General features: G+C 37.1%; 1 protein-coding gene across 9 annotated transcripts in view; it reads left to right on the top strand.

The window, feature by feature from the left end:
- The window catches only part of LOC107595767 (rho guanine nucleotide exchange factor 1-like), a 51,254-nt gene that overhangs the window by 25,986 nt on the left and 9,090 nt on the right, over nucleotides 1-16,178 (top strand). For 3 of the 9 annotated variants that reach the window (XM_016286320.1, XM_016286277.1, XM_016286295.1), the window contains 12 exons: nucleotides 1,879-1,992; nucleotides 3,992-4,090; nucleotides 5,592-5,634; nucleotides 5,740-5,845; nucleotides 6,038-6,178; nucleotides 9,621-9,650; nucleotides 11,142-11,259; nucleotides 11,374-11,425; nucleotides 11,704-11,736; nucleotides 12,296-12,454; nucleotides 13,329-13,461; nucleotides 15,277-15,288. In XM_016286320.1, coding sequence (XP_016141806.1) covers nucleotides 1,879-1,992; nucleotides 3,992-4,090; nucleotides 5,592-5,634; nucleotides 5,740-5,845; nucleotides 6,038-6,178; nucleotides 9,621-9,650; nucleotides 11,142-11,259; nucleotides 11,374-11,425; nucleotides 11,704-11,736; nucleotides 12,296-12,454; nucleotides 13,329-13,461; nucleotides 15,277-15,288 — 1,040 coding nt within the window. Of the gene's footprint in view, nucleotides 1-1,878; nucleotides 1,993-3,991; nucleotides 4,091-5,591; nucleotides 5,635-5,739; nucleotides 5,846-6,037; nucleotides 6,179-9,378; nucleotides 9,544-9,620; nucleotides 9,651-11,141; nucleotides 11,260-11,373; nucleotides 11,426-11,703; nucleotides 11,737-12,295; nucleotides 12,455-13,328; nucleotides 13,462-15,276; nucleotides 15,289-16,178 lie in introns of those variants that run through there. The other 6 variants (XM_016286329.1, XM_016286303.1, XM_016286310.1 and 3 more) reach the window with 5 other exon arrangements.

The following is a 16,178-nucleotide window of genomic DNA, read 5'->3' as shown; positions in this document are numbered from 1 at the left end:
AGCCTTCATGCTTTCAATCTGGAACTGGCCACAGCTAGACAGACTTTCTTCTCAAACCTTATAAACAGTAGCTTAAACAACACTCGCACTCTTAGCACTGTTGAGAGACTAACAAAGCCCCCAAGTCAGATTCCCAGTGAAATGCTCTCTGACAGCAAATGCAATGGGTATGCTTCCTTCTTTTCTGAGAAGATCAATAATATCAGGAAGGCGATTAGCACATCCTCAAGTTATGCAGAGGTCAGACCGATTCGACCGCAATATCAAAAAGAAGATACTATGTCTGTTTTTGAAGCAATTGATAGCAAAATTTTGGAAGAAATAGTGCAGCACCTTAAATCGTCAACCTGCTATCTTGACACACTTCCCACTTTTTTCAAAAGAGTGCTTAGCTGTATAGAAGCAGATCTCTGTGAGAACGCCTCACTTCTTTCTAGGACTTTTCCAAACTCCCTGAAAACTGCAGTTGTTAAGCCCCTTCTGAAAAAGAGCACTCTTGATAACACCATTTTGAGCAATTATAGACCAATATCAAATCTTCCTTTTATAGGCAAGATTATTGAAAAGGTAGTCTTTAATCATCTGAACAAATACTTAAACTCAAATGGATACCTGGACAATTTTCAATCTGGTTTCCGACCGCATCACAGCACAGAGACAGCGCTAATTAAGATAATAAATGATATTCGCTTAAATTCTGATTCTGGCAAAATATCAGTGCTGGTACTACTAAATCTCAGTGCTGCGTTTGACACTGTCGATCATAACATAATTCTAGAGAGACTGGAAAACTGGGTCTGGCTTTCTGGGATGGTACTCAAATGGATCAGGTCATACTTAGAAGGGAGAGGTTATTATGTGAATATAGGAGAGCATAAGTCTAAGTGGACGTCTATGACTTGCGGAGGCCCACCAGGCTCAATTCTTGCACCACTCTTGTTTAGCCTGTATATGCTCCCACTGAGTCAAATAATGAGAAAGAACCAAATTGCCTATCACAGCTATGCTGATGATATCCAGATTTACCTAGCCTTATCATTAAATGACTACAGCCCCATTGAATCCCTCTGCCAAGATCATTAGGATCGAGTCAGTTAGAAATACCAAGGGTTCACACAAAACAAGGGGAATCCGCTTTTAGCTATTTTGCCGCCCGCAGTTGGAACCAGCTTCCAGAAGAGATCAGATGTACTAAAACATTAGTCACATTTATATCTAGACTCAAAACTCATCTGTTTAGCTGTGCATTTATTGAATGAGCACTGTGCGATGTCCGAACTGATTGCACTGTATTTTATGTATAATCATTTTCTATTTTTAACTGTCTTAAATTCATTTTAAATCATTTTCAAAGTTTTTAAATTCCTTGTTTTATTTTTGTGATTATTTTTTATGATTATTTTACTTTCTTTTATGTGAAGCACTTTGAATTACCATTGTGTACGAAATGTGCTATATAAATAAACTTGCCTTGCCTAAATGAATGCTGCTCTTTTGAACTTTATATTCATCAAATGATCTTGGTTTCCTCAAAAATAAAATTAGCAGCAAAACAATTAGGCATTGATAATAAAAATGTTGCTTGAGCATCAAATCAGCGTATCAGAATGATTTTTGAAGGATTATGTGAAACTGAAGACTGGAGTAATGGCTGATGAAAATTCAGCTTTGACATTGCAGGAATAAATTACATTTTAAAATACATTCAAGTAGAATGAAGAGGAACATAGTTATGATATTTCACGGTATTAATGATTTTGTATTTTTTATCAAATAAATGTAGATTTTGTGAGTATAGGAGACATTTTTCAGAAACATTAAAAAAAAAACTTCCCTTTTTTATTATTGTTAATTTTTATTCATCCCTTTTTATCTCAGATAGTGGATGATCAGTGCAGTCACTTTAACAGTATTGAGCTGTTGAAGTCCAAGCCCACCCACCTACTGGTCTTCATTCATCATGTCATGTTACAGTTTGACTGTGCTCCTGTGGTAAGAACTTAAACGATGTGTGCCTGTTTATTTTTGTCAGAGCACATACATGCATTTAATTTAGTATGTGAGGCTCATGTGATTCTTACAGTACCTCTTGTTCAGCTATGAATGTTATGTGTGTGTTTGGGGAGGGGTGGGTGTGTCATGTATATAGATAAAGCCCTTTTCATGTGATTTAATGCATGAGTATTTCTTTCTTTATTTGGCATGCAACCAATGTGATCTACCTCAGGTACCGTCTCCCAAATCCCAAATCCTTTATCTCTTTCTACATTTAACCTCAAAACTGTTCAGATAGGATATATCTCACAGATGTTGATGTTCAGAAAAAAATGTCAATTATTTAGAGCATAACCATTCATTAAATTTGATTTAGTGATATCTGTGGTCAAGTCAAGGCAAAAACATGGTGGACATCTTACCCTATACTGTTTTCCTTTTGTGTACTTATATATTATTGAGTTTGACAAGTTATGTTTGCTTTCAAATCCAACAGGTACTATTTTGTGTTCATTAAAGGGGTCATATGATGTTGCTAAAAAGAACATTATTTTGTGTATTTGGTGTAATGAAATGTTTATGCGGTTTCAAGTTAAAAAAACACATTATTTTCCACATACTGTACATTATTGTTTCTCCTCTATGACCCACCTTTCTGAAAAGCGTAAATTTTTACAAAGCTCATCAGTCTGAAAAGCGAGGTGTGCTCTGATTGGCCAGCTATCCAGTGTGTTGTGATTGGCCGAATACCTCAAGCGTGTGATGGAAATGTTACGCTCCTTACCCTACTGTGATGCCCTGTCCAGCCGGAGCGACTCATTCAAAAACATGAAAACCCATTACAAACGAGGCATTTGTTGCATCCAGTGGGGACATAATTATGGATTATAATGACTTATACTGTCTTTTTACGCGTTGCGTTGCATCGCACCACGTAAACATAAAACCATGTCTGCATTTGTGATCGGAGAAATTACAAACAAGCGCTACTCTCCACTGCTCAAAACTCGCGTTTGAATCATCAGTGGCAAATCCTTTAAATGAAAACGTACTTACAGTCTGTGAGTCAGAACAGCCGGCATTGTAGTCTACTCTTCCAGGATCAGGAAACAGTCCTCCATAAAATGTGCTGCACACAAATGAATATTTGGGTTGAACTGTTCTGGAACAGTGTTGTAAATACAACTTAACCACTGATTTCTAGTCGTGCCCTGTTTTGGAAGACCAAACAAAGTAGTTTCGCTTTCACAACGAAACACTCGGCGGGCTAGAGTGAGCGGTGGCGGGCAGGCTTGAGAACGGGCGGCCAGCGGATTCGACAAAGGAGCAGCCGGCGGTCTTGCGGCAACCACATGTGACGACCCCGGGCTGGACTCCGCTTCGTCCATGGTGAAAGCCGATCCGGCGATCCACAGCGCAAAGTTGATGTATTTCCTCAGCGACCAGCACGGATCAGCTCTAGGCATGAAGAAGCGGATATCGTCCTCTTTTGGAAGGCCAAACAAAGTAGTTTCGCTTTCACAACGAAGCACACAGCGCCTTCACGACATGGCGGCAGCAAAAATACTTTTTTCTTTGCGGGAACATTTGGGGGGCGTTATGCAAATCTTCCCACATCGTGACGTAGACATGTGGGGGCGTGTTAGAACGAGCCGTTTTAGGTAGGCGTGGTTGACTCTTAACTTTTATAAAGAATATCTCTTTGGATTTGAGACTAATCTTTGCAACTTTACAGACTTTATGCACCAAGAGCTTGTAACACTTCAAAGAGAAAGGAGAAATTGAAATCGCATCATATGACCCCTTTAATTTTAGATTGGTCAATTTGTCCCTGTCATCCCTCCTAATACTATTTTCTCACTGGTCAGCATGTGCTAACATAGCACGTATTACTATCCCTCTATTTTTGGTGTCTAAATATGTCAGTTTTGTTGCGCTTGTCTTTCTTTAATGTCCCTCACTCGATCTCTCTCTCTTTCTTTTCCCCTTGTCTTAGCTATGCTACCTTCATGCTGACCTCTTCAAGAACTTCAATGCCAAAGACACCAAGAAGCACTTTGGGGAATTCTACAACACTTACCTGGAAAAAGGAGCGGTATGTGAACAAGGAGAGTTCTAGACATTCGGCTGTCAAGTTTGTTTATCACTTTACAAGTCTTCCTCTTTGTTCTGTCACACTTTTCAGTCCACCCCTCGTTTTCTTGTCTATGTTTTTGTTAGACCCCCTAAAGGAGTGCTGGGGATTTTTTTGAAGCTGTATTTTATTTATCACACAGGTGATCTGCTGTCCGTCAGTCTTATCTTCAAGCGTGTTTTCTTGCAAAGTGAAGAAAGCTGTCTAATGTTTTAGTATATTGTTTTCTAAAATATTGAGGCAGATTAATAGGAATATGATATGTAAAGACATTTCTGGTTAAAAGTGCAGAATGGTAGTTGATGCATAACCATCACATATCCATGGATGGCTTTTTATCAGTAAGTTTTTTTTAAATAGATTATTTATGAATCAAAATTTTTTTTTTTTACATGTACAAATATTCCATGTAACCAAGTAATAGAAGGTCATAAATACTGAATGAATAATAGTTATAAAGTAATTAACAGTGATTATTTTTAAATTTGCATTAAAATTACTCAAATCTTTGTCAAGTTGGGCTGTTTTTGATTACAGTAATGGGATTTAATGAAGTTTTTATTTCTGTTTTTTCATGTCATATTTGGTATGGGTGAGATTTATGGTTCTTTCTGACTATACTTTGAATACATCTGACATTCATTAGATGTCATTGGAAATGGACAGTATGTTATCCAGTTCTTTCTTTCAATTTCATATGATATATCAGGTCATCATTTCCCCACTTGTCTGTTTCTCCCCCGATCAGTCTCCTTTTAGACTTCATTTCATCATTCAAAGTTTTTGTCCTTTCCCTCCAGTTTGTCTGCCTGGGCCTTCTGTCCAAAGTAACTTTTTTTCTCTGCATTTTCTACCCCTGTTTTAGACATGTATCTGTGTGTTTGCCCGACCTGACTTCCTGCTTTGGGTCATGGGAATGACCTCCCCTGATGAATGGCTGCTTTTTTCCCCTTTTTCATGTTTTATTTTTATGTTGAGTCTTTATTTTTCTTTTGAATATTTCTCTCTCTTTCTGTGCATTTTTTGAGTTGACATTAAGGCTATGGAGGTGTGGACTGAGCTCAAATTAAATGGAAGAAAGTAGTTCTCTGGTTATTTATATTGTTGTGACCTCTGGTGGTGCTGTAATGTATTACATGTAACACTGGAGGTATATAAAATATAAAACATTTAACTTGTATTTTATAATGTCCTCCACACTTAATACAATTTTATTTATTTTAATTAAAATCTGGAGTTAATTGTAATTCATTTATCATTTTCCTTTCTATATGTATGCTAATTCTATGATTAGTTTTATTTAAAAAATAAGCTATATATAAATATACATTATATGAACATTCTAACATGAACTACTGGTTAAGTCAAACCAGCATAGCAAATTCTTAATGCTGAGCCCTGATTTGGTCCATTTCAAGATTTTGGATTGAAGTGTTTCCAACACATTCCTTCTCTCTTCCAGATTCTCAAAGTACATGTGCCAAATAACATAGCCTCTGAACTGGGTGAGTGAACTTCTTTCCGAATCAGATCACTGCACTTAATGTTAATATTGTATTATTGCTGTAGTTGCATAAACTTCATTTATATCTCTTACTGTGGTCCTTCAGATCGTATGCGTCCAGAAATGATCAGTGTAGAACAACAAAAACGCTATGTTTATGACATACAGTTCAAGCAGAGTCCAGAGATTCTGCGGCAGCTGGACGACTTCAGGTGAGAGTGTATTTCAAAATAAAGTGAACCTGGAGCACTTGGCATTCACAATGCACATTATGTTCACATATGTAAGATTACATTTTTGTAAAGTCTTGGAAATGCTAAATGTCAGGCCCTGGTAACAAGTAATCATCTATCCCTTTTGTGCAATTACGATACCGGTCTACCTGTACTTGTTTCCCACATTAGGCAAAAGAGGATGATGGGAATGACTCCCAATGAGCATGAACTAAATGACGTGGAATCCCATCGTCCAACCGACCGCATCCCCATGGAGATGAAGGAGAAGGCAGTAGCTGAATCCATGCTGGAAAAGATGGTAGAGGCCAAGTAAGAACTGTTATTATAGTAAATTTCATGTCTGTATATTACTACCAGAATTGGTATTAATTTGTCCCTAGTTGATGGAATTAGCCCATCTGTCCGTTTTCAGTGTGCCTGGTTTCTCTTTGACTCTCTTGTCATGGTTGAGAAAGAACCAGCACGTGCTCTGGTCTTGTCTGAAACACAGAGCCAGACCTTTGCCTTTTGCTGCCCTCCGCAGTGCCTAACCTATAATCCAAGCTTGATTTCTAACTGCCCGCTGTTTTTTTTTGTGGCCTGCTGAGTCAAACACCATGTATGCAGTGGGGTAGAGAATCACAAATACTTCTCCCTCTCGATTCGCTTAGACAGAATACAACTATTGTCAAATCTGCATTCACAGCGGATCAGAACCCCCGAGTCTCTGTCGATATTCACTCACCGGCTGCTAAGTGATGCCTATTGAATGTGTCATATTGCACAGGATCTTCTTGCTGCTGGGCTGTTTGACCCCTTGCAGTGAATTCTATAATAGCAGTATCAGAATTCACTCCACTCACTGTTGTGCTTTATATGCAGTTCAATTAACTGAGGATCAGCTGACATATCCATTGAAGCTTCATTCTTTGCTCTAAAATTGTCCTTTTGTTGTGGATTGGGCCTTTCTTTGCTTAAACTGATGCAACTCGGTCACCTTTTGAAAACATAAGGCAAAAGTTAAATGGTTGCTTACCTGAAATGGGCACGGTTTAAAACCAATATAATGTGTTTTCTTTCATGACACACAGATATTTAGGAGATATGTAGTGCAATCGCCAGGCTGCTCTTTTCTCTGAACAAAAAGGACAAACAAAACAATAATAAGTGTAGTTTATCAGATTTGTCTGCTATAATCCTATTCTTACTATGTAGGGATGCACGGTATATCAGTACCATATTGATTAGCTGCCAATAATAGAGATTTTTCTAAAGAATCTATTGGTTATTATTAGATGTTTAGTTGTTGCTTATTATTAAAAAATGTTATACTGTTATAATGTAAATAAAGTAACTGGTAAAATCATTGATTTGATTTCTTAGTGATTTAAGTGTGTGTGCGTGTGTATATATGTAAATGTATGTTTATATATATATATATTTACTCCACAGTTTAAAAGTTTAAGATGAATATATTTTTAAAGAAGTTAACATGGTTATCAATGTTACAAAAGATTTCTATTTCAAATGTATCCTGTTCTTTTTCATCACAGAACACTTTTACAGTTTTTACTGTATTTTTGATCAAATTAATGCAAATATCTGCCATTTTTCAACATCACATGAACAGTATAAATATATATAGAACAGAAGTGTAATATCAGAGCATTTCTGTTTTCAATTCAAACAATTATTTTGTGTGCTCCATGAAAGAAAGTCAATTATGTGAGTGAGAGTAAAAAAAAAAAAGTCTTCAATTTTACGTGAACCGTTTCTTTAAGCAAAGCAACTTGGGTTCTTTAATTGTCAGGCGTCACAAAGGGTGGATGAGTGCAGTAGATTCACATTATAGGGTGAACACTGGGCTGTAAGCATTAATATTACACCCCACGGAAAGTGAGGACCCCCATGCAGGAAGTGAGACAGGAGGAGACCGCTGAACTTTTCGCAAGGCACATTGTCAATCTGGATTCAGTTCATTATTTTTACACAATGAAAGCCAGCATGGATAAACTGGTGCTCACTGCCCACTAAAGGAACCACACATGTCTCTCTTTTGAAAGCTGTATCATGTGCCCCATCTGTATAGATAAGTGTAGTTCCTATCTACATATATGAAAACAATACATATTGTATACAGTAGCATTCAAAAGGCTGCATTTTAAAAAATCACAAATAGAGTAAAAACAGTAATGTGAAATGTTATTGCAATTTGAAATAAGTTTTTTCTATTTTAATATATTTTAAAATGTAATTCATTCCTGTGATGGCAAAGCTGGATTTTCACAGCCATTACTCCGTTAATGTTTCGGCATGACTGAGAATAGTGAGTCAGATGTTGATTCAGTAATGCCGAAGTAAGGATTTATCAAACTGTGATTCTTTAAAAGAACCAGCTTCTAAGAGTCATTTGTTTAAGAAGCAGAAGCTCAGTATGCAGCCGGACAGAATGATGTTGTGTTTTTGCATTATAGTGCATGTATTTTGCCTCTATACTTTAATGTTTGATTCAGACTCCATTTGTTTTAGTGCTCAGCAGTCGTGATTCATGCAGTCCAAGGTGGTTTGGATGCTCTGTCTAGGCACACTCTTTCTTTCTATTAAAAACACACCATGTTACAACTTGAAGTCTGTCCTATTAATCCCGAAGAAAGAAATGGTGGCAAAGAGAGAGGAAGTGGTAGAGAGAGGATGGAGTCAGAAATGCCATGCTGGCAGGAAGTCTCTGCTCTCTGGCTCTCTGCCAGAGAGAATGATGGAAAAGGGGGATGAGGCAAGGGTCACATTTGAGGCCAGCAGAGAGAGGAAAAGAGCGAGGAACAAAAGCCGGTTTGCAGTGAGACAGGATAGTTCATATATGCTAGAGTAAAGTGACAAAAGCCTGCATGGAAGACATTGTGTCTCACATTCAGTGACATTATTAAAGACATAATGTGTCCTCAGAGACTTCACACAAATTCTTTTGATGTCTAGTGGTCTCAATATGGGTATTCAGTCTTCATATGCTTCCACACAATCGTCCTCTGTTTTCCCAAACACTATCCACTTCCTCTCGCAGTTTTTTTTCTCCCTCATTCATGCTCCTCCCTCAGTACAACAAGTAATGACCTCACTTACAGATGCTCTCATTGGCTGCACTCTTAATCTGAGAGGCGGATCAAGGTTTTTGATTGGCCAGACGCTGGGGATTCCTTATCACACTCCTCCTTTTTATTATCATAGGAAAATAAAAGTATCCGATTTCCATGTTCTTGCATGCCGGTTGCATCAGGCAAAAACACAGTTAAATAGCAAGTTCCACCACTGGAGCACTTCGCTTGCTTCTGGACATCGCCTTAGGACAACCTCAGTGCGTTAGGAGAGTGTCATAGTTTTTGCAGTTTGAGAAGATAGTGTAGCTCAGACATCTAGTTTTGCAAGAGACTGTTTCATTGCATTTTGTATTTAAAAAAAAAATTGCCTGAGTGCATTTTTTTGATGCACCACCATTTTTTGTAGATATTTTTTTTCTTTTTTTTTTAAACTTCATTTGCAAGTGACAGAATATGTTCATTAGTTTGAATTCTACAAACAATACAACAGTTACTGTCATTTTGAGTCAGGAAAAGCTCGAAACCTTTAGATTCCACCGTCCTAAAACGGAGTTAAAAACCGGTCGAGAACGAGGAAGAAAAAATGTTACTTAACTTTAAGCAGTGAGTCCTTTAGACCAGCATTGTGCTGCATTTTTCCTTTGATATCCCTCTAATTATTTCTGTTTTGTTTTTTGCAGCCCCTCAATTGTTGCCGACAAGGACAAAAGGTGAGTCTTTTTTCTTATCTTTTTTTTTTTAAGTGCAGATGCAGAATGCAAAAGTCAGTCGCATGTCTTTTTCTGTGATCATTGTTACGTTATAGATTGGTGTGTAGTTTTGTGTGTTTACTTTTTGTTTATATAATTAAAGTCATCAAACAGTCACTCTTATGTAGTTGTAAAAGTATATATTTACTTTTCTGTAAAAGTGAACATTTTATGAAGTTATCAGTCATTCATAATGGTTTATATTGTTTGGTTGGATTGATTTGATTGCTAAGAAATGCAAAATAAGCATGTATTATGAAAATAACTCCAGGCTGAAGTTACATTGTGCACAATGTGCCCATGAGAAAGACTGTTGTGAATACTTGCAGCTGTTGCAGTTGTTCGTTTTGTCATGCACAGCTGTGCCACTTAATCCATGTGTGCATGAGACAATGGACATGTACATGTGCACAGTCTCCTCCTCCAGACTTCTGTCCCTCCGCTTTCCAGTCCTCCTCCCTCTCCCTCCTCCCTTTCTCCTCCTTCATTGGAGATTCTGTTGTTCTTTTAAAGTGAAGGAAATGGCTTGATGCCAATTGAAGATTCCGCCTTGATGCCCCTCTGAGGCACTTAGGCAATTTGATAGTGCACTGGGGGATTGCACTGACTAGTTGCAGATCACATGACTCGAGTTGCACAGAGGGAAATACCTCCGTTCACAAACTCTCTCTCTCACAAACTCGTCTCACTGCACCCTGTGACATTCATACATTTTTGTATAGTGAACTCTGAGGGATAAAAATATACACTAACATTTAAAAGTTTGAGGTCAGTAAGGTTTTTTTTTTTTCTACAAAGATGCATTAATTTGATCAAAATTGACAGTAAATAAATTTTATAATGTAAAAAAAATCCATTCATCAGAGCTCTCAGTACATCTGTTTTCAACATCACCAAATCAGCATATTAGAATTATTTCTGAAGGATCATGTGACACTGAATACTAGAGTGTAATGTCTTTCGGGAAATTCAGCTTTAACATTACAGGAATAATTTACATTTTGTATTTTACGGTTTACATTTTTGTATTATTTACTTTTTTATTATTCTATTTTAATGTTATTTACAATTGGACTATTTTTACTCTTTTGACAAAATAAATTCAGCCTTATTGAGCATGAAAGACTACTTTTAAAAAAGCAGTAATGTGTTTATATATACAGTCTATGCAATTGTGAATTTTAAGCACTTAGTGTTCATAAAACATATCATAATTGAATTTTGTGGACATCTGAGTTTACTTAGAATACCAAAAATACCATCATTTCATGAACCACCCTAAAACTCATCAAGTGTCACAGAAACCGTAAATAACATGACTGTTTTTTTTATTTGCAAAATTACGTTGTTGAAGTGTTGCTGATGACACATTAAGCTATAAAGCGTTTTTTTTTTCAGTATTCAAATTTCAATATTCTTTGTAACCTGTTCTGTTCTTTTTACTTCCTTCAGTAACTGCGTCTTTGGAGCAGTTGCCTTTTATATGAAGCACCTTGGTGTCAAGACCAGAGCACTTGACAACAAGAAGACTAAGTCAGGATGGCGGCCCTCTGTCCCTTCTGTGCTGAAGGTTAGAAGATATGCTCCATACTTTATTATACAACATAATTCCTCTGATTTTCATTTTACAAACTGAATTTGTGTTATCTTGTCTAATAGTATTGTTTCCTTTTCTGTTGAACAGCCATGGGGAACCAACAAACCCAACAAACCCGAAAAAAAACCGCCTCCATTCCGTACGTACTCAATAAAATCTCTTCCTCCCTCTCCCTCAGAACACATGCCCTACTTACATCACATGCTCATTGACCAAACCTGTATTATTTCATTTACACTAATTACCAATAACATCTACTAAGATCATTGAGACCAATGTATACAGAAACCAGAAGGTGCTTCTGTAGCTTATAATATGAGAAATATTCTGCATATATTTACTGAAATGCCTGCAAGATCAAAGATGGATGTCGAATTTAAAGGAACTTGTTTGTGTTGCTATGTTTTCCTCTTGCAGATGATGGTAAGCAAACTAGATTGGACTTTGAAGGTATTATGGTCTGTTCTTTGGGTAGATTCTGTCCTCTTGGATGGTACATTCCCTTGCTAATCAAATCTAGTGCATGTTTGCATGTTCCACTTCAAACTCATGGGTTTGTCTGTAGTTTTCGTTTCCTTATCCATCTGTTTAGCAAATCTGATTTGGTTTTTTGGTTGAGGTGACTTTGGCTGTGATATTTTTAAAAAGTGTTTTTTAATGCTTGCTTACAAATCTTTTAATGATCCTAATATACCACAGGTGATGTATTCACAAACAGATTTCAGATTTGTGTGTGTTATTTGTTCGTGTTTGGGTCCCCATTTACTTAAGATTTATGGGCTTGATGGACCTTTGAAATGCCCTTGCCCAATGAATGACTAACACTGTCGGATCAAACTCCTGATTGCCCCCTTCTCCTTCATCTAGTTGTCCATCTGTCATGTTTTCTTGTTAGAACCACACAATGATCATCTGACAATCTTTAATAATTGTTCATAATTGCGCATGTTTGACATGTTGCTTTTGATTCTTCTTCTCATCTGTTCTCTCTTACTTTCTCTTGGTCTAGTAAAGCCAACCAAGCCAAATGTCCCACCTCATCAAGAGTCCATAAGCGATAGTGCTGCCACTTCAGGGCGGAAACCTGGTGTGGCGGGGTCAGGTAGCACGCATGGCTCGGAGAGCAGTGAAGAGTTGACTCCTAGTCCCGACTCTCAGAGTGACACAGGTGAGGATCAGAAAATCCCTCTCATGTGTTTTAGATTTAAGCACATCGGACATGTGGGAAATCAACTATCATGATGTATGTGAGTCGTCTGGAAATATAAATGGGAATGAAAATAATATATACAAAGCTGCACTGCCACCATATTAATCAGGGATGTACCAATATTAAATTGTGGCTTATACAGACAAGCCAATAATCACGTTATGGCCGATAACCAATAAATGGCTAATATCCTAATTTTGTACTATTTTGTCTAAATTAATAAAAAATAAAACACTGACTAAAATCAATAATTTTAATGGCTACATGAGAACAACAATTTGTTTATAACTATATATTTTATTTTTATTTATTTATTATAATGTTCATTCTGAAAAAAATTATAATTTTCATTTTGAGATTTGGTAAAAAATCTGCATTATTACGTAGTTAGTGTTTTTAATGATTAACATTTATTAAAATTATTAATTTATTAACACTGTTATTTTAAATGAACTTTTATGTTCACATTTAAATTAAATTTTAAGTACTTATGTGATGATACATACATATGAAACACACACACACACACACACACACACACACACATATATATATATATATATATATATATATATATATGATAAAAAAAATGTTTTAATGATTTTAGTTTCAGTTAACAATAATAACTCTTGTACAATTAAATCTCAAATATGAGCTGATAGCAATATAATCTTTTAAAAATCTGTAATATCGGCTGATAACTGGTATGGTACCAGTATATCATGATACCTAGATTCATTGTGAAACAAACAATGAGGCTACAAGTGGGCTTTGATATTATTAAATGTCCCCCTAATGATTCATGTGCAGAAATGTTGTATCTTTCCTCCAGTAGGTGTCAACAACAATCGCTCAGACCCCAAATCAGTATCAGAAGGTGGAGATGCATCTCCTGTCAGTCTGTCCATCTGTGAACCTCTCCCTGTCATTGACATGCTTCCAGATGACAGTCAGGACAGTGGCAGGTAAGAAAGAAGGAAAAGGAATGAGAATAAGCAGATATAAAAACAACACTTAAGAAAATGAAAAACATTAAACAAACATTTAGCATACTTTTTAAGTTGTACAGAAGTAGTTACAGTCTTACTTTGTACTACTTAACTAAGGGAGGGTGGAAAACCTCCCTGCCTGCTTTGTCTCGGGGAGTGTGCTGTGTCCCTCCTTTGCTGCTGCTCCTGCTGCTGCCCGCAATGTACGCTACCCTCCTTAAGGACAACAAAGACCAAGACAATCCCTTACTGCACATACGCGCCTCCCTCCCTTTCCCCTTCTACCCTAGCTCCCTTTCTTCTCACTTTCATTTTTTTCTCTGCATTTTGCCACCTCTTTTTGTTTTTTACCTCTTTGTCCATTTGTTCCTTGTCCCACCTGATGTTTTGCAGTGTCAGTCATTTTTGTTAGCTTTCAGTTTGCAGTTTATCCGTTTATCTTTCTTCGCATCCGGTCAGCGCTATGTCCCGCAATGTGTGTGCCAAGGCACGACGCTATAAAAATAAGCAGATTCTGTTGAGCAAACATTATGACTTCCCATGTTTTTGCTTCTTCATTTAGTAGGTAGATATTTAGCAGATGCTATCATCCAAAGTGACTTGCTGTGCACGCATGACAAATTTAGCTGGAGTAACCTGATGTTCTGCAGTTTGGTACAGTGGTGATAGTTACTTGTGGGAACTGAACCAGCAACCTTCGGTTTTCAAACATAAACATAACTTAAAAGGTTAGTTCACCCAAATATGAAAATTCTGTCATTAATTACTCACCCTCATTTCGTTTCAAACCCGTAAGACCTTCGGAGCACAAATTAAGATATTTTTTGATTAAATCTGAGAGCTTTCTGACCCTGCATAGACAGAAACAACTGGAATGTTCCCAGACCCAGAAATGTAATAAGGACATCGATAAAATAGTCCATGTGACATCAGTGGCTCAACTTCAATACGATAATACTTTTCGTGCACAAAGAAAGCAAAAATAACATAACTTGTTTAACAATTTTTTTTCCCCGAGTTATCGTCTTCCACCATTTTGGAGAGTACCACGACGCATGCGTGCACTTTCTCCTGAACGTAATCAGCGTTCAGGAGAAAGCACGCGCATGCTGATCATAAACAATGCTGATTACGTTGATTATGTTGATTACGTTCTGTGGATGTGTGCGCATGTGTCTTGGTACTCTCCAAAATAGTGGAAGACATTAACTCAAGAGAAGAATTGTTGAATAAATTGTTATTTTTCTTTGCGCACAAAAAGTATTCTTGTAGCTTCGCAAAATTGAAGTTGAGCCTCTGATGTCACATGGACAGTTTTACCGATGTCCTTACTACATTTCTGGGTCTGGGAACATTCCAGTTTTGTTGCTTTCTGTGCAGGGTCTGAGAGCTCTCACATTTCATCAAAAATACCTTAATTTGTGTTCCGAAGATGAATGAAGGACTTACGGGTTTGGAACGACATGAGGGTGAGGAATTAATGACAGAATTTTCCATTTTGGGTGAACTAACCCTTTAAAAACTCAATGTATCTCCTTTACTTACTGTTTATAGTATATGGCATAAAACTAGCATTACTGTTTTATTTTGCTCGTGCAACTGTCCTACATGTGTTTGTGAAGGTGTTTGTTGTTGTAAGCTCTGTCTCGCTTTATTGTTGGCCTTGAGATTTTGTTCAGGGTAGTGTTGAGGTTAGTTGGTTTATAGTTGGAAGTTTTGGTTGGGTGTTTGTTGTTAAACGATTTGTTCTCTGTTATGCTGTAACTGTTCGTTCGCCCTATGTTTTTACAGAAAGAAGACAAGGTGGGTCTGCGTGATTGTCTCTGGGATTTTCTGCCAGCCTCAACTGCTACTGATACACACATTCTCTTACTAAACACAGTTTACATTACATTTTATTATTCATACAGTAGAAAATATTGTACAATGAATGTCATGGTTTTTAAGCTTTAGATTCATATTTAGACTCACACAGACATTCATACTCACTGCATGGCTAAGTATGGTTCTTCTCAGATTTTTGGGCTTTAGGGATTGAGGGGAGAAGTATCTGCTTTTTGGGACGCTTTGCACGAATGAAGCCCACTTATTAGCCAATAGTGTTTTATATCAGTATAATTGAGGTGTTCAAACACACATTAGAAAGAGCTGGAGATGTTTGTTAATGTGGATTCCAGAAGGGTTTAAACTGATGGGGCTGAATGAATCTCCCTGGTGAACTAGTGCTAAATAACATGTTACATAGTGGTTTTGACATCATTTGTCTTTAACATTTCACTTACTGTTTCTTCTTCATCACTGTTCAATTTTCTGTTTCTATCATCTGTTCATGTTACCTTTGGTCTGTCTCTAACCTCACTGTCATTTAATGTTCTTTCCACATTTCTACTGCTTCATTACCCCTTTCCTTTCCTCTCCTCTCCTCTCCTCTCCTCTCCTCTCCTCTGCCCTCCTTGTAACTACAGAAGAGTCAAGTTTTAAATAGGAAAAATATAGAAACTCTTTGGTCATTTTTGAGCGAGATGCTAACGGTCTAATCAGATTCAATGATCTATGCTAAGCTACAGCTAAAAGTGCTACCGCCAGACCCGGAGATCGGCTGAATGGATTCGAAAATGGTAAAACTCAACTGTTTAACTCTAGGGGAGTTGGAAAATGAGCCTATTTTCAAAAATAGTGGAGTGTTCCTTTAA

This window comes from Sinocyclocheilus grahami, unplaced genomic scaffold (assembly GCF_001515645.1).
Source record: "Sinocyclocheilus grahami isolate Dianchi unplaced genomic scaffold, SAMN03320097.WGS_v1.1 scaffold11.1, whole genome shotgun sequence".
NCBI classification, from domain to species: Eukaryota; Metazoa; Chordata; class Actinopteri; order Cypriniformes; family Cyprinidae; genus Sinocyclocheilus; species Sinocyclocheilus grahami.
This window is presented reverse-complemented; position numbering and strand designations above follow the sequence as displayed.